Source organism: Buteo buteo, chromosome 1 (assembly GCF_964188355.1).
Source record: "Buteo buteo chromosome 1, bButBut1.hap1.1, whole genome shotgun sequence".
NCBI classification, from domain to species: domain Eukaryota; kingdom Metazoa; phylum Chordata; class Aves; order Accipitriformes; family Accipitridae; genus Buteo; species Buteo buteo.
In genome coordinates this window covers 7,927,715-7,952,390 of record NC_134171.1, presented here as the reverse complement: position 1 = coordinate 7,952,390, position 24,676 = coordinate 7,927,715, and the positions used below count along the sequence as shown (strand labels likewise).

The window sequence follows — 24,676 nt, the reverse complement described above, 5'->3', positions numbered from 1 at the left end:
TTTTGAGCGAAGATCACACAGCCAAGATTTTGAGGGTGAGGAAAATGATGACTAGACAGCATGAATAGGAACTGGAGATTCTCATAAAAGGCATACTATATATCCTTTAACTGGTAAGGCAGATGAGTGCATTCATGATTCCAGAGGGGTAAGAAAGCAGAAGAAAGGCAGTAGCAGAAGTCAAGAGAATGCTCCGTTGCATACATCTGCCCCCACAGAAACTTACGGTAGCTGTTGTGCACAGCTGAGTGCCTCTTGCCTAGGTAATTTTGTTCTTTGCTGGATTCTAGCGTTCCCATCTTTATTGGTTACTGTAGGTACCTCTAGCACAAAAGGTCAGAAAATCTGAGGCTGGTATTTGCAGGTGTGCTCAGATGTCACCCTGCCTCTGTTTACGAAGAAGGAAGTTATCTCCTACCACACCTCTGTAAAGACCTGGATGCTCTGCCAACCTGGGAGGTATACCAGCTAAGGGCTTGGTTTGAGGGCCCATTTAAGAACATGGCACTGATTGATGTCTCCTTTGATTTCTACATCAGAAATGCAGTTGGGAAGTTCCATCGCGCAAAGCGGATGGTTTCAAGTCTAGTGCTGTTAGACACTATGTTGTCACTGTCTACCTTTGTCACTGCTGAAGATGCTTGAAGGCTGTGCAGTAAAATGAAGGCAAGACATCCACCTGGTAGTGTGCACCAGCCTTTTTCAGGATCAAGCCCTACACACTATTCCAGCTCTGCTCCTGTGGTTATCTCTGAGAGGCAAGTTGACTTCTGTTTTAGCTAACTGCTCTCTGTAACAGCTTCATTTCAAAAGCCATTTTGAAACATCTGAAAACAGAGGATACTTCTTAATAATGCTTCTAAATGGTGAGGTTAAAGATTTTCTCAGCAGCAACTGTAATGAAAACCAACATTCGAAAAAACACCTTGGAAGAGGTATACTTTTAACAAAATTCTGCCAATAAAGTTACCAGAGTAAGGAAAATGTGGTCATGGTTTTGCACTTCAAATATTGCCTAATTGGTAGGAGAAAAGTGAGCCTTTAGCAGTGCAGAGTGGCCTTGACACTTTCATGTCATGTAGGTTTTACATTAGCACCACTGGATTGTGTGATACTGTAAATGAAATGAGATCCCACTTTGATGATCTGTGTGCAATTTCACTTAACTTTATTGGCAGACTAGAGCCTGGGTTTATCACCTATACGTTTCAAGTAATTTGGGGTTGTTATAAGGAGCCAAGGTTATCATCTTGCTTAGTGCTGCAAAGCATGAAACCTATTAAAACATGACAGGTTTGATTCCCTATGCCTGGCACTAACACACACTCAAAATCATTAGCACAAACCACAGTAAACCAAAAACAGCTTTTTAAATTTATTTTGTTAAAGTTGATAGGAAATTCTGATCATTAGAACTGTATGTCTTTGACTTCTAACTAAGATCAGGCGATATGAGAATTTCACAGAAGACATGTTAGTTCTGTAACTAAAAGCAATGTGGATTTGGCTTTGTTATTGTAACAATTACATCAGAAAAGGGAAAATAGAGTTTAAACAAATATTGTGCTTTGGATGCTGTTCAACTCATCCAGTATGCTTAGTGAATAACCCACCATTAATGATTTTATAATAATAATAATTTTGCTTTTTTGATTTGACAACTTTACACTTTTCACTCTCCTTGACTACTTCATTTTGACATGTGAAACTCTTTAAATATCTGCAGCTACTTCCCATTTGATAAAGACCAGAGCATGATTAGGCAAATTTATGTTGCAGCCACATCTAGCCGAGACTAGATATCAGAAAAGGCATAACAGAGTGGACATGTGGAGCTGCTATACGTTCTAAAACCCATTCAGCTTGGTGGGTTGGTAGGCTCCCACTTCCACCTGAGCTAGCATGCCTGCTTTAAAGTTAATTCACATACGTCTACATAACTCACAGACACACCTTTGTTCGACATGTCTAGATGCCAATGCCATCCAAACAGTTTCTTCTCGAGCTAAAGGTAGGCCAAGAGCTACTGTTTGCACATGTGCTGAGAGGAAAGGGAGACATATAGAAACAGCACCATCACGGGAAGAATACTGTGTCCACATGCCTCTGGTACAGGGAATAATCATCTTCAAACTCTTACACTGACAAGAGACGTGCAGCAGGTTCCAGTCCTTGACATTTACAAAAGACAGCAGGGGTTAAGTGAGCAAGGACCATAACACAAGGATCCAAATGTTTTTCTTAGCCAATTGAATGCATTCTCAGTAAAGGAGGAGAAAAATGCAATGGCAGTGTATCACTGAATAATTACACAGGAAGGAATCACTGTGTGTACATACTGGATTGGAAGGCACTGCATCAGGCCCAGCTAGCAATTTAGTATAGGCAAGAGTGAGAGAAAGTACAAAGGAAGCCCAGGCAGCAGTCAAAAGTTTGGGAAGGTCTCTGAGCATACACCAGAGGCTCAAGGGCAACTGTCAAGACAGTGTTACATGCCAAAAGCCAAGGGTTTGACAGATCCTTTTATTAATTGAAGTTCTGCTCAGGATAGCCCATCTTAGGCTTTCAAAAGGAAAAACTTCATTTTCACTCCACGTACACTACTACAGTGTGTCTGACGCTGTAAGCTGTGTCACTCTGAACGCATCATCTTCTTTCCAGATCCGGTACTACTTGTATGCATAAAGCAGCATCCATGTGATTAATAAATGATCATCCAGAGAAGCCACTATAGCAATTATAGGATTAAAAAAAAAAATTGAGAAGGACGGAAAAAAAATCTTTCATAGGGAAATTTTGTAAATTAGATGAAAATTACTCTCAAAGAAATAACTTTGGTCATCAGTACCTTCTACTCTTTACCCTCCAGAGATATGGAAGGTATTTGTGCTCTGAAGTTAGTGAAGAAAGTTGTTTAGTAAGTGCATGTTAATGTAGAAACAGAAAGTACCACTGAAACAAAGGGAAACAGCAATTTCACAGGCTTTAGAGAACATAAGCGTCTTACTTATTGAAGACTTTCTTCTCAAGCCGAGAACGAGAAGTGTCAGCCTGCTGCTTCAGGTCTGTCAGATTTGGATATTTTTTCTTCTTCCCTTTCTTTTTCCCTCCTTTTCCATTATTTTTAGAGGAACCAAGATCCACTCCTGTAGCTGCTTCAACTTCTCTCATGAATTCTGGATCTCGCCACTCTGTGTAAAAGAAAAAAGCATGCACTTTGAAACTCCAAACCCAGGTGGAATTTGCAGTCTCCTAAGGTACAGGTTCTTGACACCGCTAGGCGAGGGCAGACTCACTGTGCTGTAAGTTGCATACACAAAGGAAGGGGAGGATAAAGCAGTTAGCCAAAATGACAGATCTTGATGAAAAAGCCCTGCCAGTCCAGGGTTACTACCTATTATTAGCTGCTGTAGACAAAACTGTTCTGTAGGAAGACTTAAGTCAAGTTTTCGCAGTAGCACAGTAGCAAAATTCCAAGGGAACTATTCCATGTAGGAAAGGTGACATAAACACAGAGATTATTATTTAGAAATTGAACAAAATGCCAACAACGTAGCTGAGGAACTTATTTCCAGAAATAAATTCTGAATAAGCTTAAAAACACCCCCCCCCCAAATGGAATATGTCAACTTTTGAGCAGAGTAGGGGTGATGACACTGTAACTTTTCTGCATCAAAGAATCATATTTACTTCAAAACATGAAGCGGTATCTGACACCTAAACAGCATTCTTGAATTAGACAACATGTCCCTGTTGCCACGAGCCCAATTTTGCATCTGAAAAAGATACTACCTTTTAAGTATCCCACAATTCCTCAGTTTAATTATCTAAATCAATTTTATTCTCTTGACAATAGCACAAGAGTTAATTTATCTCATCAAAAGCCTGTTTTACAGTTTTATCAAAATATTAATGCTTCAGAATCCAACCATACACTGTAAATGAAATCTGTTCATAGATGCCACCACAAGAAAAAGCATGAACAATTTAGACCGTAAACTCTTTGAGGAAGCCGTGGTCTTTCACCTTTAATATAAAGTCTTGCATATCAGAATGAGGTAACATAGTACAAAGTAGAAAGTAAAAATGTGGCTAGAGGATGGAGACCTTCAAGGGGAAATTTAGAAAAATGGCATTGCATTAGAAAGACTTTGAGCATATGGGTTGGAAAAAAATGTGGCAAGCACTACTTCAGAGTAACATGGTCCAAACTCAGCATAAATGCCAGAACCCTGTATTTTAACAACCAGTAATTGCCAGTCATTTGTCATATAGTTTCCCATATGTCAGTCTGCCTTTCTTGCCTACAGAAATTGTAACACCAAATGTCTACTACCCTTTTTTAACATCTATGTAGACAGAGAAAAATAAACAGTCTTAAACTACTATAACAATTTCACGTATACACCAAGATGGTCACTGAGTGTGACAAATATTGGTAACAACATTTCAGGAAAGTCAGAGGCAATGTCCTCAACTTAAGAACACAGTGCTCAGGAATACCAGAGCAATTTTCCAAGGAAAGGTTCGATCTAACCTACTATGATACGTGAAAGCAAGGACAGATTAAAATCCAACACACCAAAAAGCATGAGAAAAAAAATGAAGCTGTGCAAGAACTGAGCAGGAGAAGCATAGAGAGAGAAAACAGAACACATATACTTGATAGATCATAAGACCTCACAGACTTTTTTTTCTTTTTTTTTTTTTTTTTTGAAGTGAAGGAATACAGAACAGCACAATTCAGATACAGGAACGATTAATCCAAGATTAAGGAAAACTGTCTAAACAGTTTATCTCCCAGTAATAAGAAGGCGTCACAGTTTAGGAACCCAGTGAATGGAGCAATTGTTTAAACACAACGAAAAAATGCCGGCATCCAGTAGAGATGAAATGAGCATTTGAGTAAAATGAAGGAGCAATTTAAAAGCCTTTGAGAAAAATCAATAGAATGCCAGGGAAGAGCAGCCTTTTTGAGCATTGATGGGCCCCTAAAGCTCTTCATACATTGTTACTGAGTTTAGCAGCAGGGAAAAGAAAATTACACAGTTTGCAAGGGTAGGCGGGAATCAATACTGTAGTTAGTAAAGAGATGCTATTTCACATCTGACTGGCCAGCGGCCTGCCTTCACCAGCCTGTCCTGATACCTGTTTGTTAACAAGTCACTAAGGGCTGAAAAACCAGATACTCTTCAGGGCTGACACAAAAAATAGGCACTTAATTTGCTCCTGTGTGCGAACTATTGGAAAAGGATGAACACTGCAGATTAGCAGGTCAGCGTAATCCCACCTGATTCATTGTTTCAGGACTGAAGAGCCCAAAGCACCATTTTGTGGACATTAGCTAGAGTTTAAAATTTTACACTAAGTTAAAAAATGCTCCATAATAACAATGACAGTGTTGTCAAAACATAGTCATTATCACACAAACCTCCCCTTCAATCGCACAAGGATGAAAATAAACCCACTATCCAACAGGAAAAAGATGTAGGAAGAATTTTGGTGCAATTTAACCATGCAACTGATCCCCAAATTTTAATGTTTTTTCAAAATTTTTCAAACTGTCGCCATTAGCAAATGATGTTGTCAATTGGAAAACCGAAGTACTTACTGTACAGAGTGGGTTCCCACTTGTATGTTTTCCATAGCAGTGCTGCTTAGACTTGCTTCAAGTCCTTTGTAAGAAAAAAACCAAACCCCAATGCAAACCAACCAAATGCCCACCCCAAACCACAAGCCCAAAACGAACAAGCAAAAGACCATTTTAAAAGGTTGATGAAAATATTATAAAAGAAATATAAAAATAGTGAGTCACAGAAAAAAAGAAAGCAACAAAAAGCAGCAGATAGAAGTATTTAGTGACATCTGGTATACGTATGGCTTTAGAAACCTGTATGGCTTTGTCCAATAAATTAAGTGCCATAGCTTGTTCAGTATCTCCCCAGACAGACGGGATGGACCTTTGTATGACATCTCAGCTTAACAACGGCTCTCAATAATGCAATGCAGCAATGTCAAAACTGGTTTGGGACTAACATACACATCCTTGTGGGCCAGAGGTGAGAAGCCTCTAACAACACCAAGCTGACACTGTAATAAAAATAAATATTATGTCTAGCCTCAAGCAATGGCAGTTTCACAGGGGGGAGAAAAAAAAAAAATCAATATTTTTTCAGTGCAAGTGTTTTATATACCAGAATATTAGTTTCTAGTTTGAAACTAGTCCCTCAAGAACACCTGGTAGTTTAATTTGCTCGTTTTAGTTTGTCATAACTAAGTTGGGAACTGTCCTTTTTAGCACAACATCCACACCCCTGCCCTGGTTTCGCTGTGACAGTCCAGCTGTGCCCATGCTGTTGGCTGGATGCCAGTTTAGAGCACTTCACTCCACCTGGACAAGGATGGAAACCGCCTACAAACATAGCACTTCTCGACACATGCAAATACCAGAAGGTGTTCAGTAACTGCTGCATTTGTGTGGTGCTGGTAATCGCCAAGCACAGTCACTCAAAGATAGCCAAAGCAGTACTAAAGGAAACTCGGTTGGTTGGGCAATGGTATGTTTAAATGCACATTCATCTGACATAGACCTTTTTGGATAACAGATCAACAGCTGTTCATTATGCTCTGAAGGGATTTCATGGAAGGTTTAGTAGCCTCATTAACAATATATATGACTGTGAAACTGGTGAAATACCGAGTCAGAGCTTAAAAAGAGAACTAACTCTTTAAAGGGAGTATACTACAAGTTATCAAAATGATAAAGCCTATGGGTAAGTTTAATTAGAAAGCAGAATACTCACCTAGAATAAATAACTTAAACCAGAGAAAACTAAGACCTTCTGGAGGAAGGCAGATTAAATAAAAGCTTTGAAAACAAATCTGTCCCCTCTAATTATACACTATGTCTTTGCTGGATAGATCTCTCTCTCCCATGTTCCTTTGCAGTCCATCAACTTCCAGTAGCTTCCTGGTTGCAGTCCCCCCAGCACTCTATGAACATCTACCTTCTGTCCATCACTAATGAGGTTTAGTTGCACTACTGCAAAAAAGTCTCTTATTTGCCTTGGAATTCTTTCTGCCTGTGTATTCATTGCTTGATGTCTTTCTCAATGCCTGCATTCCTTAACTGGCAGTCCAGAGCTTTATCCTGGCTAAAAATGCCCAAATAATCTTGGGGAAGGATGAGCCTTCCCTCCACATCTGAAAGCAGCAGCCAGGATGCAAGGAGAAGGCTATTAGTTTTGTTGCCCATCCCCATTGTTTAAAAACAAAACCCAGAGTATTGCACAGTAACATGTAAACAATTAAATAGCACAGGTCTGCTTGTTCCCTTCCTCAAGCCCATCACAAACATCACACCTATTAGAACATCCAGACTAGTTATAATGCCAATAAAGCCCAAGGTGAGGGCTTCCCTAGTTCAGAGTATTTTCTAGAGATGCTGCACAGATGCATAGTATAACAAGGCCAAGAATTCACCTTCTAAAACACAAGTAGTAAGTGAGTAGATATAGGAAATACGGAATACGATAGATATGAATAGATATAGGAAAAACAAGTTCCTGCATTGTGACAAAAAAAACCCCACTCTGTCAATAATCGTGGTAACACAGTGATACCAATAATATTATCATTACATTACATAAATCACAACTGCCAGGGACCAGCAAGATTAGATGACTTCTTTTCAGAAGCATGGGAACAGTTACTGTCAAGCATTTCCCAAGAACTAGGTTTAATTGTCCTTAATAAACATGTTCCTTAAGATAAAGGCTATAATTCATCTGTCTGAGAAGTGTTAGGAACTTTATGATAACTATTGGAAATAAAGAACAAAGGCAATGTTAACCTTATTCTGAGTACACATGCATCCATATTTACCACATAAGCAAAAATCACTGCAAATGATCTGCAAATTAAAATCAACAGGAATTTAATGAGAGGATGTGGTTAGGAGCAAAACGGAAATATGGCCGAGCTCTGTAGATCTCAACCTGTGCCTTTAGCAACAGAAGAATCGGCTCTCTTCCTTCATAAAGCCTGTCACATTTGTTGCCCAACTGTATACTGAGATTGTTGCCCACCTTGTATTTACACTGTATCTAGATAGAGATATAATATATACAATATAGAGATACAATGTAGATACAATGTAGATACAATAGACTGTAGCTATATATGAAATATATAGATACAATATATACAATTATTGTATGGATTGTAAATACATTGTAGATATTGTAAATATTGTATACTATATATATACACAATAAAGATATCACACTTACATTTGAAGCTTATCTCCCACCTCTGTCTAATTTTTTTTTTTTTTTTTTTTTTTTAAATGCCATGCAGACACAAACCTGGCTGAGCTGCTTGCTTCTCAAACCGCATCTTTTCTTCTCTGGCTCTGTCCTCCGCATTAATGGGAATCCCAGATTCATCCCGAGGAATTATCTTTCCATGGAAAGGGCACTTCAGAAAGAAAGAGGAAAAACCACCTCAAAACTTCTGAATGAAAAGAAAATGCTTACATGTTATTCAACATAGCTTAAAGCCAGACACTGGAATCAAGCAACAAAACTCTATGCTTGATTCCCAGTCCCCCTTAGAAAGCACCAGGATCCCATAAACATCATGTGTTTAATATATTCAGAATCTCAAAGAAATAAGCTCTTTGTGGTATGAATATCCAATTTCAAGATGCCAGGTTGCACACTCTGTCAAGTCTGGAACAAGGGCACCAATGCTGTGTCGTATGTTGTTTATACTATATCCCTATCCTGTAACAATCCCATTTAAAGTATTTTAGTGCATTCAGATCCTTCAATCTCAAATAATACAGGAAGAACAGGGATATTGCAACAAAGTATTTAAGCAAAGTATTTCTGCTCAATAGGGCTCATAATTGAAGGCTGTGTAGGATTTAGCTTTCATAAAACCTAATTTGTAAATAAAATCTCTTTGCTCCTCAAACACCCAAGTTTCTAAAAACAGTTAGTATCAAATATGCCTCTAAATGAGGAAAACTTTTCAGCAATCAACTAACTGTCTCTGCTTTACTGCCAGGTATTCATATATCACAGTAATAAATAAAATATAAATACCTATGATGAATGCCAAAGATATTTGAGAGTTCCTTAAATGTTTACAGCTTCCTTACCAAAAAGATGCTTCCCATATGAAGCACACATTAACAGCAAACTTCTCCAGACACAATTTTCTTCCACTCCCTTGAGCTATATTTACAATGTGAAATACACTTTTATGGACATGTTTTAACGAGATCTTCTCCGTATAGCACATATCCTGGGTGTTATGTAACTTGGTGCCCACCTTAATCCGATCTTGTCTTTCACACAGACTTCCATCAGGCTTTGGTGCTCGACATTTATGTTTCACCGGTTCAAATTTGCCAGCAAATGTTATGTATCTAGTTTTTAACATTTCAGTTATTTCTTTATTTTCCACCTCTTCCTCTACTTCACTGGGTGCCCAAAATCGATGCTCAGAAGTAAATCTGGGAAAACAATGAATGAAAATTATACACAGACAAAGTTGTAAGAAAGCACATAAAGATGCCAATATCATGCTGTGGTAAACTTACATGTAAAGGAAGGGAAAATTTACTAGTGAATTGGAAAAAACTAGGAATCTACCGTTCTTTCTTAGGACTCCTGTATTATGAAGATGTTTTTAAAATATCACCAAAGCCTGTCTAGTATTGATTTCTTGTTTAACCTGCTAACCTATTACAAGTCTTAGCTCTAGCTCATGATCTGACATTCAGAGTCAGTTATCCAATATCCAGTTCCAGTGAGTAACCTTGTAATTCTGTAGTTAACATTCTTCATAACAAAATACTTCTATGATTAAACACAGAAGATAAATCAAGGAGGAAACAGTTTGATCTTAACTTTTCTGATCTTATTGCTGGTAGCTGTACTCCTGTAACAGCAGAGAAGCAGGAGCTGAAATCAGAGTATGTTGCAATATACTGAGACCAAGGAAGAGAGCAAACACCTTAGAGAGATCCTTTCTTCCACGACCTCCTATACAGTGTGCATAAGTCTGAGAAACTTACGGTGTGTTCCTCTAGGAAATTAAGGTAATCCATTGAAAATCTATTTTAAAATCAGAGAGATCTTACCTATATTTACAGATACATATAGGCAAGTATACAAGAAAGATTAGTACCACATCAGTGCACATGGGAGTGGGAGAGAAGGGGAGCAAGGACCCTTGGGTGATGTAGTACTTTCAAATTTTCTCAACAATATTCATATAGTTTCATTTTAGCCTCCCTAGGCTGCCAATAGACTACAATGAGAATGAGGCAACCCCAGACAGTAATTACCTGACTCATTTTAGATGCTAATCTTAGGATGCAATGACTATCCCTCTGATGGTAAATGTTTCTTTCTCCTGATCATGAAAAGAAATTAAGGTGACCAGCTTAAGCTTAGATATCCAACTTCAAGACATCTGAAGTTAAACAACAACAATCCTATCCCAAATTTAAGGAAATACGAAGTTAACAAAAAAAAAATACAGCTAAACTAAGCAAAAAAAATTCCAGCCTGCATGTCTGCTGCTTATTACAAGCAAAATGGAGATATCTAGATGACAGATGTCTTGATAAGGACTTAAAATTCATAAAGGACACTTCACAATCCCTTTCTTCCACATAGCTCTTCCACCCAATCAGTCCCAGACTGATTTGAGAGGATTTTCTCTATCCATATCCAATTCCTCTCACTCATTAATATCCTTGGATGTCATTCCTACTTCTGAGACTTTGCCTTCTGTAGACTGTAGAGCCATATATACGTGAACACTGGCTTCACTAATCACAATGATCTCAATTCAGCAAAGCACATAAGCCAATACTTAAAGAATTACTTTAGTGGGCCTGAAGAGTTTTGATTAATTTTATCTAAGTAAGTTTTCAGCAGATGATGAGGAAAAAAAAAAAATGGAAGAAATTATCTGTCCTTAGCAACCTACAACATATATAGCTGCTGGTTTCACTGCAATCGTTGACCATTTAAAATTACGTAAAGAGATTAGAACTAGTTTAAAAAAGGGATTAAGCAATTTCTAAGCCATTCTATGATTTGCCAAATCATCAGAAAAACATTCAACAAGTAAAATCCTTGTTAAAGAGATTCATGCTATCCAATAATTTCTTCATCGAATATACCTCGCTAGTGCCAGAAAAATTCTAACCTGTCATAAAGTACAAATAAGTTTCTTCTGGTAAATTAGGGGATAAAAGCAAAAGAGTTAGAGTGGAGACTAGTTCAACATTAAACATAGTAATATGTTTCCACAATTTTTAGTTAAAAAAAAAAAAAAAGAGTTTTCAATCACACAAGTCTGCAAACTATAGCCTAAGCAAAAAAGCTCTAAGAATCTTTATAATATACCAATATGACTTTAGTCAAACCTTTGAATGGTACAGTATTTTAGCTTCAGAAATTATGTGGCAGGATTATACAATAGACAGTAAATAAAAGAATGAAATAAATTTCTTATTTGCTTAGTTTTAATACAATCCTGAAAACAAGACTGACTGCTAGCTCTGTGTTACTAACCTTACAGACACAAGGAGGGGAAAACATTCCTACAAAGACACCATACAGGATTTCCATGTGCAAGGTAGCCTTATAGAATCTCTTAGTAAAATTCTAGTGTCCTTTGGTGGTCTGAACTCCCCTCCCCCTCTAAATTATCAAATTACAGTTACATGAGAATGAAGAAGCATTTAACAGTTGTGCATGCCAACCTTTCCAATTAGAAGAAAGTTCTATTTAGTATTTTTTCTGCCCCCCGCCACCCCAGCCCCCCCCTTACCCCCCCCCGGCCAAATCTGCATCCAACAAATCTCAAGGAAACTAAAATTATGTTTTACTCTATGTATCATTGATCAGTATTTGGGAACTGGACTTAAAATAGCCTGATTCCTACACAGATATTCATAAATATTATTGTTTACTACAAGCATATACCTTATTTTCTCCCAGTGTGAATTACAAGCATGTAAGAAAAGAACAAAGCAGTGCTAATTCCCAAAGTTTTCTGATATCCTGCTGTTGTAATTTAAGCAACATTTAAAAAAGGCAGAGATCCTTGTTTGAAAAATGATGCATGTGACAAGTAAAACCTTTTTTTGTAAGAGGGATCAGAAGGGGAACACCCCATTCACACTCACAGAAGGAGTGTTACTGATCTAGACAAATAACAGAGGCTTTAGTGGAAATTACATAGCTATACATTAGGAGGAATAAAAGATAAGTAACGGTTAACTGAAATCTAAAAGAAAGTCCAGGTCCTGGAGAAATGTCACACTCTTTAAAAAAATTTATATCAACTTCATTCCTCAGATGATGGGAAGCTTATAAAAAACTTGAATAAATATAAATTCTAAAACCAGTATGATGGATACAGAGATCCCAGAGCAAGCGCCCAATAAGCTAATTCAAATACCCTAATCCCAGTCATAAAAAATGCTGTACCAGCTAATTTACTCTGACCCTAAGCATAAGCTAATTTAACTCAAGGAGGAGTATAAATGAGTTTGGAAGGCCCATGCTATCCAAAATAGTTGGTTAAGCTGGGATAGCAGTCTCAACACAGTACAGCACTGTGCAGTATACCCCCCAACCCCCAAAATAATCCCCAAAGTACTACTACAGCTTTATAAACTCATTTTAAGAGCTCTTAAACTAGCTTAATCAGTTGTGTGAGTGAAGGCAGAAGTAGGGAAAATGGGTTGGCCCAAACTTTTCGTGAAGCCCACAGTTACTGTCACCTTCTAGAGAAGGTGACGGTTCACCATTTACCAGCTAAACAAAACTTGTTTAGAAAATCATCTTCCCGGTAGCTACATTCTCACTATCAAAATCTTAATTTATTGTAAATGCTGTAATTAAGTAAGTGTAGTGTTAAATAGGTGAAGAAGAAAGGCTTTTCCACTTCAGATTTTAAAAATTCAAATTCCATACACATTCCATATGTGTTGTCTGGTTTGGGGGTTTGATTATTTTTCCTAGGCATCTTACAGAGGCAGTATGTGTGCATATAGAAAAGCTAAAGGAGTTTGCCAATGACTATCTTAATTTTTCAATAAATATATTTTATACCCGGGGTCAATAGTATTGTATGTGCAGAGTTACTTAAATTATCTTTAGTTAGACTGGCATACCTGTAGTTATAGACTGTAAGGTTCAGAAGTGTGCCCTCTATTTTATTGGAAAGCATAAAAATAAAACAGTACAGCACAAGGCAGGCAGGCAGTGAAATATGCTTCTGATTTCACTTATGACTTGAATAACTCATTTGCAATGTAAAATAAAGCCTTACTACCTTTTTGGCATTATCACAGACAAATCCTTCTTAAAGCCCTGCTGAAAATCTTAACCATTTTATAGGCTTTGAAGAACTTACACCACATGAGACAGAACCCAAAGCTTGAAGTGACTGTTAAAGCACTATTATATATCAAATTTCACTGGCTTTCAGTAATTTAAAAGATAATTCAGCATTTTATGCAATCAGGTACAGGGGCAAAGCTTTCCTCTTGTTTCTTTCTGCAAATGCTGTCTTAATACTGTGATTATGGGTTGGGCTTTTTTGGTTTGTTTTGCTAAGAAAACAAGCTAAGTTAAAGTAATACAGCTGAGAATATAAGAGTTTGATTTGCAACCCAGCCAGTCAATGATTTTTGCCTTTTTCAAGCCAGTTATGGTACACACTGATATTAAAGTTCTGGTGGACTTAAATGAAATTTATACATAGCGGCAGGGTGGAATTTGCATCCCAACTTTCATATAAAAATACTAGTGCTAAAAAGGGGTTTTAAAAACTGACTGCTAGAAACAAGTTCCAATGTATATCTACCATATCTTCCCCCCAGCATTGCTAAAGCTTTCCCTAAGTCAGCAATGCTTCATGTCCAAGACACACAAAACCTTCCCAGACAAGAATGGAAAGTAAAAGATCCAAATTCAAATCCTGTAACTGCCACCCATTTCTTGTGTGACTGAACAATCATATCAATTTCCCCAGTTGCCACTCTGTAAAGTCAGGAAAAATACCCTGACACCTCCCTAGCCTTTCTCCTGCTTTGCCTGCTATTTATTTAGACTGTAAAGTCTCCAGCAGAGGGAATGCCTATCATGCACTTGCATAGCACTCTGCATAAAGACATAACCAATTTAAATTGGAGTAAGTGATGTCATGCTGCCAATAATACACAAACATGAAAAGAGCAGAAAAAAAATGTGCTTTGAAGCATCAAAGGATATTTAATTAGTATCACACCTTCTGAAAACAAATAACATTTAAAGGTAGAATTTCTGACTTTGTTTATGGGTCCTATAACACAAGGGAAAGAAGAAAAGCAATTATCAAAAGAAATAGCAGTTACCCCACTGCATGACCTCTGAGTACAAGTAAATCTATATATTTGTTTAATTTGTCTTAAAAGAAAAAGAGCATTACTTGAGAATCTTCCCAGCACTTGGCTGATCCTGTCCCCAGTAGTGAAGATCTAATCCAAAAGGCATGAGGGGAGCTTTAGCTCTTTCTTCTTCTAGTTTTCTTCTCTTATTGTCAGGCTCTTCCAAGGCTGCTGGCTTAGTAGTTGCACAGTCACTGGAGAAAATTGATGAAAAGTCAATACAGAACAGCAATGATCACAACTTTTTCTCTTTTTTTTCATTAGATTTTCACACCAATGCTAAAACTACCTTTACAGGATTGTGCCTTTTTTTTTTTTAAAAAAAAAAAAAAAGGATACAGACCATAACACTACACACTCTAAGTACAGCACATTGCACCATGAAGCTTAACTGCACATTCATCTAAAGCTAGATAAAATGTATTATACCGTGGGTGTAGAAGCCTAGAGATCTAATGGGGGCAGTAGTGGATCACACATGCTGTACTGTAACAGGAGCTACTGATGTGGCAAACCATTTTTAGAAAGATCTTGCTTCTGTAAAGTCATGCTCATGTTTGCATGGCAGTCACACAGATTGCAAAGTCTTTGTTTTTGTTGACAAAATTCCATCTTGCTGACTTAAAATACTCACTGTGCAACACTGCTACAGTATTCATTAGTCCTCAAAAACCACAGTAGTACTACAGAGACCTTGGTTATTCACTGATAGAGCTACAAATTGTCTAAGTCACCTTACTGTAACCTCAACTTTTTAAAGATTAAAAATAAAAACGTATGCCCGAATACTCCAGAGTTCTAATGAAGCAAACCCCTTTCTTTTTCTGACATTACATTCCAGTTTGCTAGGTTTTGGGGGCTTTCCTGGCCAATGCAGAAGTGTCTTTTCAGGAACATGCCACTAAGTAGATTACTCCAGTCTTTTCCACAAATCATTGATAAATGCTAGACAAGGCTGGAGTTTCACCAAGCTTTGAATGGGATTGACAACAAATACCTCTCTGGAATCAGTATAACACATCTCCAGGCAGCGCTGACAGCGTAAGTCACTAGAAACCAAGAGATGGTTGAAACTACTTGCTAATTCAGTATTAGGATATGTTCTGTTTAGTTACAAACCAAGAATTACCCTAACAAACAGGCATGGGTTTTTTTGTTAGAAGAGAAGGAAATGCTTTATATTTTCATACAAGCCATTTACACCAAATAAAACCTAAACCAAGTGAGTACTAAAAGGTTCCTTAAGATCCTGGTCCAGTCACTAACAAAATCCCAAATATTAAGCAGTGAATGTACATCTCGGTAAAAGAATTGTAACTTCAAAATGCAACCAAGACAGTCTTAACAGTTTATCCAATTCGTGAGTGCTTTTCTGTGTGCTTTCATTACTAATAAATACAAGTAAGGGCAAGAGGTTTCTACAAGGTCTAGAACAAAGATAACCTGGCATGTGGAGGTGGCAACTTTGGTAGTTTGTCTCTAATAAGTTTCAGTGTGGCAGCTGCACAGGTTGGATCAAGTTCATCTTCATTTCCTTTCAGCTGGGCACGGGAGCTCAGCGGAGCTGTCCCCATTGATGTCTTCCCCACCGGTGCTTTTGGAGGTGACTGCGGCTCTAGCCCTGCAAAAAACCTCAATGTTTAGGAGCGATTCACTTCTCCCACCCTCAACACTTCACAGTGGGGCCAAACAGCTCAGGACGCTGATTACATGCCTTACTGCTTTCAGTTTGCATTAGACATCAATCCCTCTCAGAGACAAGAGTGATATTTCTGCCTGTAAAATTTTTTCTCATTTTGGGACAGAAATCTACTGAATAACTAACTACAGCAAATCAACTTTTAAATTTGTATGACATGGTGTGACAACAAAGAATGATGTTACTTCACCTTGGAAAGAAGTATTTTAACAATACATGTTTGCCTAAATTGCAATATGCTTTTTGCATATCAGTTTCTAGTGTCACATCTGCTTGCTGATATGTCGTTTCTGTAATCACGGTTACATCAAAGTAAAATAGAAGAAAGGAACTATTGGCACTACTGTATAACACCTAAAGTCCCAAAAGAAATCCAAGAGCAGTAGAAAGCAAAAGAAAACGCATACATCCATATCCTCCTGTGTGCTAAGATTAATTCTTTGTGGTGTCTTAGCAAAAATTCCTGCTGAAACTCTTATAGCCTGACAAAGTGAAACCAATTCTGGGTGGGGGATTCACTGCAACACATGACTGATGAGAATGGGAACCATCATCACCCAGCCTGGCTGGTGGGGAAGCACACGCAGTGAAAAACACCAGTGTGTGTGAGGCACATCCTTGTTCTTTGATGATTCTCAGCTACCATAATGACCCCTCAGAGCTGAGAATATAAAACAAAATAACTCTTTTTTTTCCCTCCTGATTTGTTAAGGGGCAGCACCACTGAGGTTTGATTCGTAAATATATCTGCAAACAGAATTATCTAGAGAACATTCTTCTTTCACAGATACTAAACGACACAATTTGCCAAGACAAAATATCTTAAGTGCTGGGAGAAGCAATGAGTACACCCACAGAGTACACTCAAGAGACAGTAAATGCCTGAGCTACACCTGAGGAACAAGCCCACTGCAAAGCAGTACCAGGCAGGCATCGATGTTCAGCACCAGCAGCTCAGTGGTGGGGCAACTTAATTACTTTATACGGCTAGATTAGACAGTCAGCACAGACTGTAATGATGCAATTAGAAAGGCTGAGTAGTTAGACAGCACATGCCTCTACCCGCTGAGCTAGAGAAGCAACTCTATTAGCTGGCAGTAGTAACGAGAACTTTGCAGCCAATGACAGCTAAAAATGGAAAGACATGATCCCTCACTCTAACGTAACAGACTACATTTTCCCCAACAGAAAGCCTTTTTATAAAAGAAGTTATTGAAATGCAAGGCTCCACCCCCCAAAAAAACCTTAAATCAACACAAAAAAGTCATGGTTTCAAAGGACTAAAATTTTAAGTAAGTTATCTCAGCCTCCTTAAGAAAAGCAACCTGAGTTTACCTGACATGTTTTAGCCATTATTTAATTAGGACTTCTAGTCTCTTGCCCACTTCTAGCCAGCCCTGAAGCTGTATCCAGAAGTATTCTTGCTTTGCTAATTTGGTTTGCTCATCATTAAACATATCACAAGATGTCAACTAAAAAAGGAAAAGCTAATGTGGTATGACCTGCCCTCTGAGTGGGAAATTGCAGGACCCGTAGTAGCAGGTAGCTTTGGTACACAGAACATTTTTGTTTCAGAGAAAAACCTTTTTTTCCCCAAACAAAATCAGAGCAACTTGCCCTGACCCCTTCTTTCTACCGTATAAGGTCTTGCAGTAATTCATTCTGACCTTGATTGATTTGTACCACATGTTCCCTGTAACCTTCAAGATCCACCCCCTAGACACATATGGGTCTAAACTTTCCGAGTACCTAGATCAGGAGCTGAGTCCTTGCGCAGAGAATGACCTCTGCTCCTCGTTTTCCAAGGCTCCAAGCTCAGGGCACTGAGAATTATGCTCTGTCAACCCCCTGCTTAAGCTAGTTCCTGGAGATCCTCTCCCTGGACGGAGCCAACAGTCCTAATTCAAAATCCACAAAGCTAGAGCCCCTCAGAAGGAGAGGGGAAACAAAAGCAGACATCCAGTTGGATCTGGCTTGTGTGCACGTAAATCCTTTACATTTTGCTGCATATGGCAAATGGTCACTTCAGTCATTCCTAGATCTTAATACAAGAGACTCCAGAGAGGAGAAAGAGCCCCAGAATACTCTCAAGGATGAGGACTCTTCTAGACCATCCGAGACCCCATGTCTCTCTCTAGTATGGCTTACACTGGTAACAATGAAGGAAAACGTTTTGAGGGCAAGGCAATTCAGGGCAGAGGCCAGTAACGACAACTGTGGCAGATGGCTTACCTGCTCCTTTCAAAACAAGAGAGGGAAGGAAACAGGAGCTGGAGAAAGAAAGAGGATGAGAGTACTAGCCATCAGCAGTTCATAAGCATTCATGGAGACTTCTGTGTCTTCTCCTCGCTTTCCCACAACAACTCAATACGTTCCATTCCTTCTGCTTATCCAGTGTATGACAACGAGATACGTGCACCATTTTAACAAGACGGTTGAGGGGAGGCAAGTATATCCGTGATTCACCTTGTGCGTGATAGTATTTTCCCATGTCCATAGAGAGACCAGACTCAGCTCTGGCAGGTTGATGCATTCCACTTTTCCTAAGAAAAAGCTCCTTGAGTGTCATGCAGATACCCCACAGGAATGAACACACATTTGAGAACGGGTATTTCGGTACTGCCAGTCCTGTGGCTGTCCCAGAAAGACTTCAGCAAGTACCCAATTGGCCGAACGTTTGCAGGCAGCAAGCACTGCAGAGGGGGGAAAAAAGACATTCACCACAGCCTGAAGCCAGTGTCAAACCCAGGTCTTCCCCCACTCCCTGTTCTCCTCTCTGGAAAACACTCCAAAACCAAAGTCCACATTCCTAAGGCAGGGTATCTTGAAAGACAGTGCTGCTCGAGCTGTCCAGTGCTTCCTGGGAACTGAAGTTAGCATGGACTGTGATGCAAAGAAGGATCACCTTTTTTAATTTTTATGTCCTCAGACTGGAGGTTAGAACCAGCTGTAGACAGACACAGGCCACCTTGCTGTTGGCTGGTGATGCTGCTGAGCGTGTCTGACACTACCACTCCCTTCCTCAGCCATGCCCACATCACATACTCTAATGAAAGTGATGAACATGCCACATTCACCTTGTTATCTAACTTCACTTCCCAAAGTCAACAAGGCTTTAAAGAACATTGTTTAAAAAGTCATTTAAAGGACTAATCTGTGCGTTGGAAAAGGGTCTCAAAATTAGCAGAAGAGCAGCAATAAGGGAAATGGTAATTGAGCATAATAGGATGGAACTAAGCAGAGAAGTATCTAGGCTAAATAGCAAAAGAAATGATGTCATGACATTTATTAGGCTGTGGACTTGCCATTCAAGAGGGATAATGGTGCTTCCACAAATATGTTTTTTTGTTTTTTTTTTTAAACAGCATTTCAGTTAAATATTAAGGGAGCAATGTCGAATTTATCTATCTGGAAAGGGGGCAGGACAGGAGTCCATCTCAGCTCCTGTCACAGGCTAGAAAGGGAAAAAGCCCTCCTCAGGTGCTTTGTATCAAAGTGAAACAGAATTAACCCAAAAGATTCTGTTATAACCACACTTTAGAATCATCAGGATTTGGAAGAGTAAACTTCCTTTTACAATAGAAACAGCTACAAACAAACAGTCCCTTTGGCATGAACAAGGTTAGCTGAGAAAAATATGTGATAGACTTATCTGTAATGTAGAATTGCTTACACTGTATTTAGCATTTAAAAATTGCCTTTTCTCTCTCTCTTTTTTTTTTTTTAAGGGCAAGAATATCTTTGTGAAAAGCATTGTTTAAAGCAACAGTTTTGAGAGCACTTTTATGCATACTATTTACAAACTGTCTTCAAGTCAGAAGGTAGCAGGTATGTGTCTCACACCTTTTTTTCCTCTTCAGAGAGAATATGTGCATATGTGTTAAAAGTTCTCAGGAAACTTTAGTTTTATTTCCATTTTTTCCTATGATGTTTACAGAAAGCATGATTGCTCATTCACTACACTGATTTTGTTGAGGGGGAGAGGATGTGAACAGCAGAGACAAGCAGTCAGCAACACACAGAAAAAGGCAAGAGAGATAAATAGACAATGTGACATTTAGATAGATAAAATCACATCCAAAAGATCAATATAGGAATTCTCAAGAGTTACAAGAACAAAATATTTTCCCATTGATTTCTTATTTTAAACCATTAACAGAAAAAATGGCTAAAGGTAAATACACGACACCAGTAACACTACCTTTACCATGGATTTTTTTAAAAGGTATTTGTTTATAAAATTAATTTTTGCTAACAAGATAAAGACAGAAGTCACCATGCAGACAGCCATAGCTGAATGGTATCCAATGTCAGGGTGGGGTTTTTTTGTTTTGTTTTGAAGACATAGATGGGATTAAGTGCAATTTTAAAAGTAAAATTCCTCTTCGGAATTCTGCTGTTCTGTGCATTTTATTTAACACAAGCACGGTACCTGGGTTCAAATTGTTCCAATAGCAGCTTTTAGAAAGAATCATAAAAATGTTCAAATCCCCTTTTTTGTTTAAATTGACCAAATGGCACCTATTTGCCTGAAGCAATAAAGTAGACCGTGTTCACAAGATAAATCGATAGAAGGAAAGAGAGAGGCTGGGGTTTCAGCTGAAGTTAGGCTGCTGAATGCTGACATTATTGATTTTAGCTAGTTCAGCTGGCCTTGTAATTAAAATGTAAATTTGAGAAAGAGATTATGTCCTGACAGAAATGGTGGGATTAGGGGGAGATAAAAGCCCCTCAGTGAAAATTCAGAGAAAGAGCAAGCACAGGTTTCCTCAGCTGTGTGGATTTAGAAGAAATCTAGCTACTTCAGATTCACTTAAGTTTAATTGAAAAAACGGAGATAGAATATAAACAAGTATTATGGACTTCAACTTTTCTGAAAAAAAATGTAATAATTTCTGTTTCCCATTTGTTGAATCTTAGTCAAGCTGAATGTATGTGATTTATATTGGTACAGACACTCTGCAAGACTGTCAGGAAAATCCAGCAGTTCAGGTACAGTATTTCCCCACTTACCCTCTACTGTGCTTATAATGAAAAAAAGCTGCATGTATTTTACTCAGGAAGCACAATAAGCTTTACTGCAAAGTGAACAGAACTTTGCAAGGATTACTTCATACGGGCTTGCAGAGCAGAGGGTTCAAGTCAATGTCTGGGGCGTTGCTTCCAAAAAGCTTCAGTGTTTGAGGATCAGTTCTGGTATACCTCTCCATGCACAAATGTGTGTGGGAATAAAATTAACATAGGTGATCATACAGTAGGAAGACTTCATTATCTCTGAAGGTTCTGCTACTCATACAGGATGGAGATTTGAATGATATGTCATCCCTGGCAGAGATCTGATCTTTATGAAACCATCACAAATTAAAGGAATATTCAGGGTTGGTTTTTGTTTTTTTTAATTAGGATCAAATTTCATGTCTCTCTACTTAAAAAAAAAAAAATCAGGCTCTTTTCTTGTTAGTATCACTTCATCTACACAGAAGTCTAAAATAAGGAAAAAAATAATAAAAATATCTGTTATGAACAATACCTTACAAGCATTCATACAAGGGTAACACTGATTAAAACACTTACCATTTATTGCGGTAGAAAACTTCCCCTTTTATTTTAGATAGACACAGTTTCTTATCTTACTCTTGAATGCCACTAAACAAATTGCTATCTGGAGCTCCTAGGGGAGGATGCTGAAATGCTAGAGGTGGCTTTAGCAAATATTCTCACAACACACATAAGCTGTGTGTGCACTCAAAGCAACTTACCACATGGACAACTGCACATATTAATATTTCTGTATAAATTACACTACTTTTAAAAAGTTGTCAAGGGGTCTTTTATAATCAGAGGTTTTAAACAACAAAAAAATATGCCCCCAGCACCTTTGAATGCAGCTATGCTCTTTTACATTTCTCTAATAATTTTAGAATTCTACTTTGGAAATTCAGATTATAGAAAAGAGATAACAACTACATTTGTTAACTAGAAGAGTTCATTATCATTACATAAATACTTTGTTTGGCTTACTGGAGTTACAGAATATGTTATTTTGTTATAAGTTAATTCTCATTAATTAACAGTATTTATTGTTGGTTTACAATCATAGCTAAGAATCAGAATAAATCAAACAAGCAGAGTTTAGATTAAAACCTTTCTACGCCTTACATCTTGATCTTTTCAACTTCTTGCTTATCATTTTGCAGTCCCTGGCCATCACACAGTTCCTATGAGGCACACTACTATTGCAAACCACTCGGAAATATTATCAGCATCCTGCACAGTGACTATTAATTTCTAAGAACTTTAGTAGGAATCAAATGTATCCCATGTCCTGCCAGATTTTCTGGGAACCTTATTTACATAGAAGGACCTTGCCTGAGAGCGAGGAAAGGTCTTTGCATGACTAGGATGCATCAGAAGAAATATCTACAATCAATACTTCTACATGGATGCAGAAGCATTTTATTGAAGTGCTAATCATGTTTTTTCATAAATGTGCAAAGTTATCTTCGTTCCAAATACTGTATTATAATAAGTTTTACTCAATTATTGTCCTAAGTATAGCTATATAGAAAATGTGTTTGTCCATATGCAGATATATTCAAACATACTAACACAACGAGGCAATCTCACTTGTAAACTTATAATTAAATACTTCTAATATTGTATACACAACAACAAAAATTGAGACCACACAACACATAATTGATTACAGCAGTTCAGGACTGGGGTCCTAACTTCAGCGCTGAATATCTTTTATCTATACATTTATGGTAAATCAATGCATGCTATCTCAATCATGTAACAACTGTCTGATTTTTTTTTTAAAGGATTGATGGTAATATTAATAGAAATCTTATTCTAAATACTAGACTCTTGCCTAAGGAGAGGAACACAACTATGCGTTAATTGCATTTTCCAAATCTGGAAAAAAGGAACCCAAATTTCACAGGGCAGTGAAAAGTAAGGAGGTAATTCTGCCTGTACTTCCCCCTGCAAAACCTGATTTGTTGCTTCCCCTTAAAGAAGTCAAGTAACACCCACAAGTCCTTATTTAGCCTAGATAGTGTAATTCTAAGTCTCAAATTCAGTTCCCGACAACTGTGCTTCATACACATGTTCTTCACATGCAGAAAGAATTCCCTCAGGAAGTTCCTGAGGTATGGAGACCAGACAAACCAAATCAGACCAAAAAGCTATTAGGCTTTTAAAGGGGAACCAGACAAACTGAGAAATCACTGCAGTAAGGAAAGAAAAAGCTTAAGTATAATTTTTAATTTCCATTTAGCCAGCACATGTAGTAGCCAGCACATTTAGTGATTCAACAGTCAGTAGAACCTCAGCAACTTCATTCCCAAATAACAATGTCATCAAAACCACTTATTTTCATTACAACTAAGGTAGGGCACAATCATTTGGTTAATCATGGTGATGCACATTTTTATGGCCTGTAGCTGATGAAAGCAATTGGCCAGATTGCTCTTCAGACTTACATCTTGCCCCAAATAAACCCACCTTACATTTTGTATGAAATGAAGCTACCTGTTAGCAACAGAAGCTGCTGTACCGATCCCACACTTGTAACCTCTTATTTGCATTGAGTCAGCCTTGAGTCAAGTCTACTTCATGATCATTGACATGATAATCAATCTCTCTCCTATGGAAGCCTAGACTTGATCAACACCCTATCATTTTAAAAGCTATTACAAAATGACTTTTAGTAAGTTTTTCAAATATGCTTGCCAACTGGGAACCCTAATCAATCCTAGTAATAAAAAACTAAACAAAGTATTTTTCTAAAAGACTAATAAACACTGAAAACAAGTCTTTCACTGAGGATTTCAGAGATGTTTAGATGTTGTAGTTAGGGATGTAAACTCAACACTCAAGATTTGTGCTTTCCCCCTGTGATCTCCAGAAGATTTTCACTGCTACTATTAAAAAACCCCACAAAATAGAGGAAAACCTAACTGTAGAATCAACAGATAATCATTCCATATCCACTAAATCTGTTAGGTGATTCTATAGAAGAAAACAGACCAGTATGAAAGCCATCTCTTCTTCACAGGCCAAAGTCAGTCGTTTCTATTTCACCTTATCAACACTTGTATACGTGCTCTTTTTGCCATTTTTAGCTTTAAATCTGTTACATAAAACAGTGAAATGGTGTTTTTATGGGAGAAACTTTAGATGTAGGATAAAAGAGCATATTACTGTTGTACGCAGTAACTAGAAACACTGTTTTCCTACTTCCTACATAAAAAATGAAGGATATAAACAGAGCTAGGAAAGAGTCAGTATGGCGAGGCTACACAGCAATACATGTGGTTAGATAACACGCAAGGCTTCATATTCAGTGCCATTGCTCTTGGCATGACACAGATGAAACATTAGTACTTGACCACACAGAAACATTTAAAAGCATTTAGAAAATCTTTTCTGTAGGGAATAAAAGAATCGGATTCCAATAAATCAGTAATTAATTTTCCTATTTTCTTAATCTGTAATGATGATTC

The 24,676-nt window shown here is 37.9% G+C and overlaps 1 protein-coding gene across 1 annotated transcript in view; it reads right to left on the bottom strand.

Annotated features, from left to right (window-relative positions):
- The window catches only part of UVSSA (UV stimulated scaffold protein A), a 59,299-nt gene that overhangs the window by 4,494 nt on the left and 30,129 nt on the right, over positions 1-24,676 (bottom strand). The window contains exons 8-12 of the mRNA XM_075056747.1: positions 15,911-16,088; positions 14,509-14,661; positions 9,340-9,523; positions 8,367-8,478; positions 3,008-3,191 (exon numbers count right to left, since the gene is read on the bottom strand). Coding sequence (XP_074912848.1) covers positions 3,008-3,191; positions 8,367-8,478; positions 9,340-9,523; positions 14,509-14,661; positions 15,911-16,088 — 811 coding nt within the window. The remainder of the gene's footprint in view (positions 1-3,007; positions 3,192-8,366; positions 8,479-9,339; positions 9,524-14,508; positions 14,662-15,910; positions 16,089-24,676) is intronic.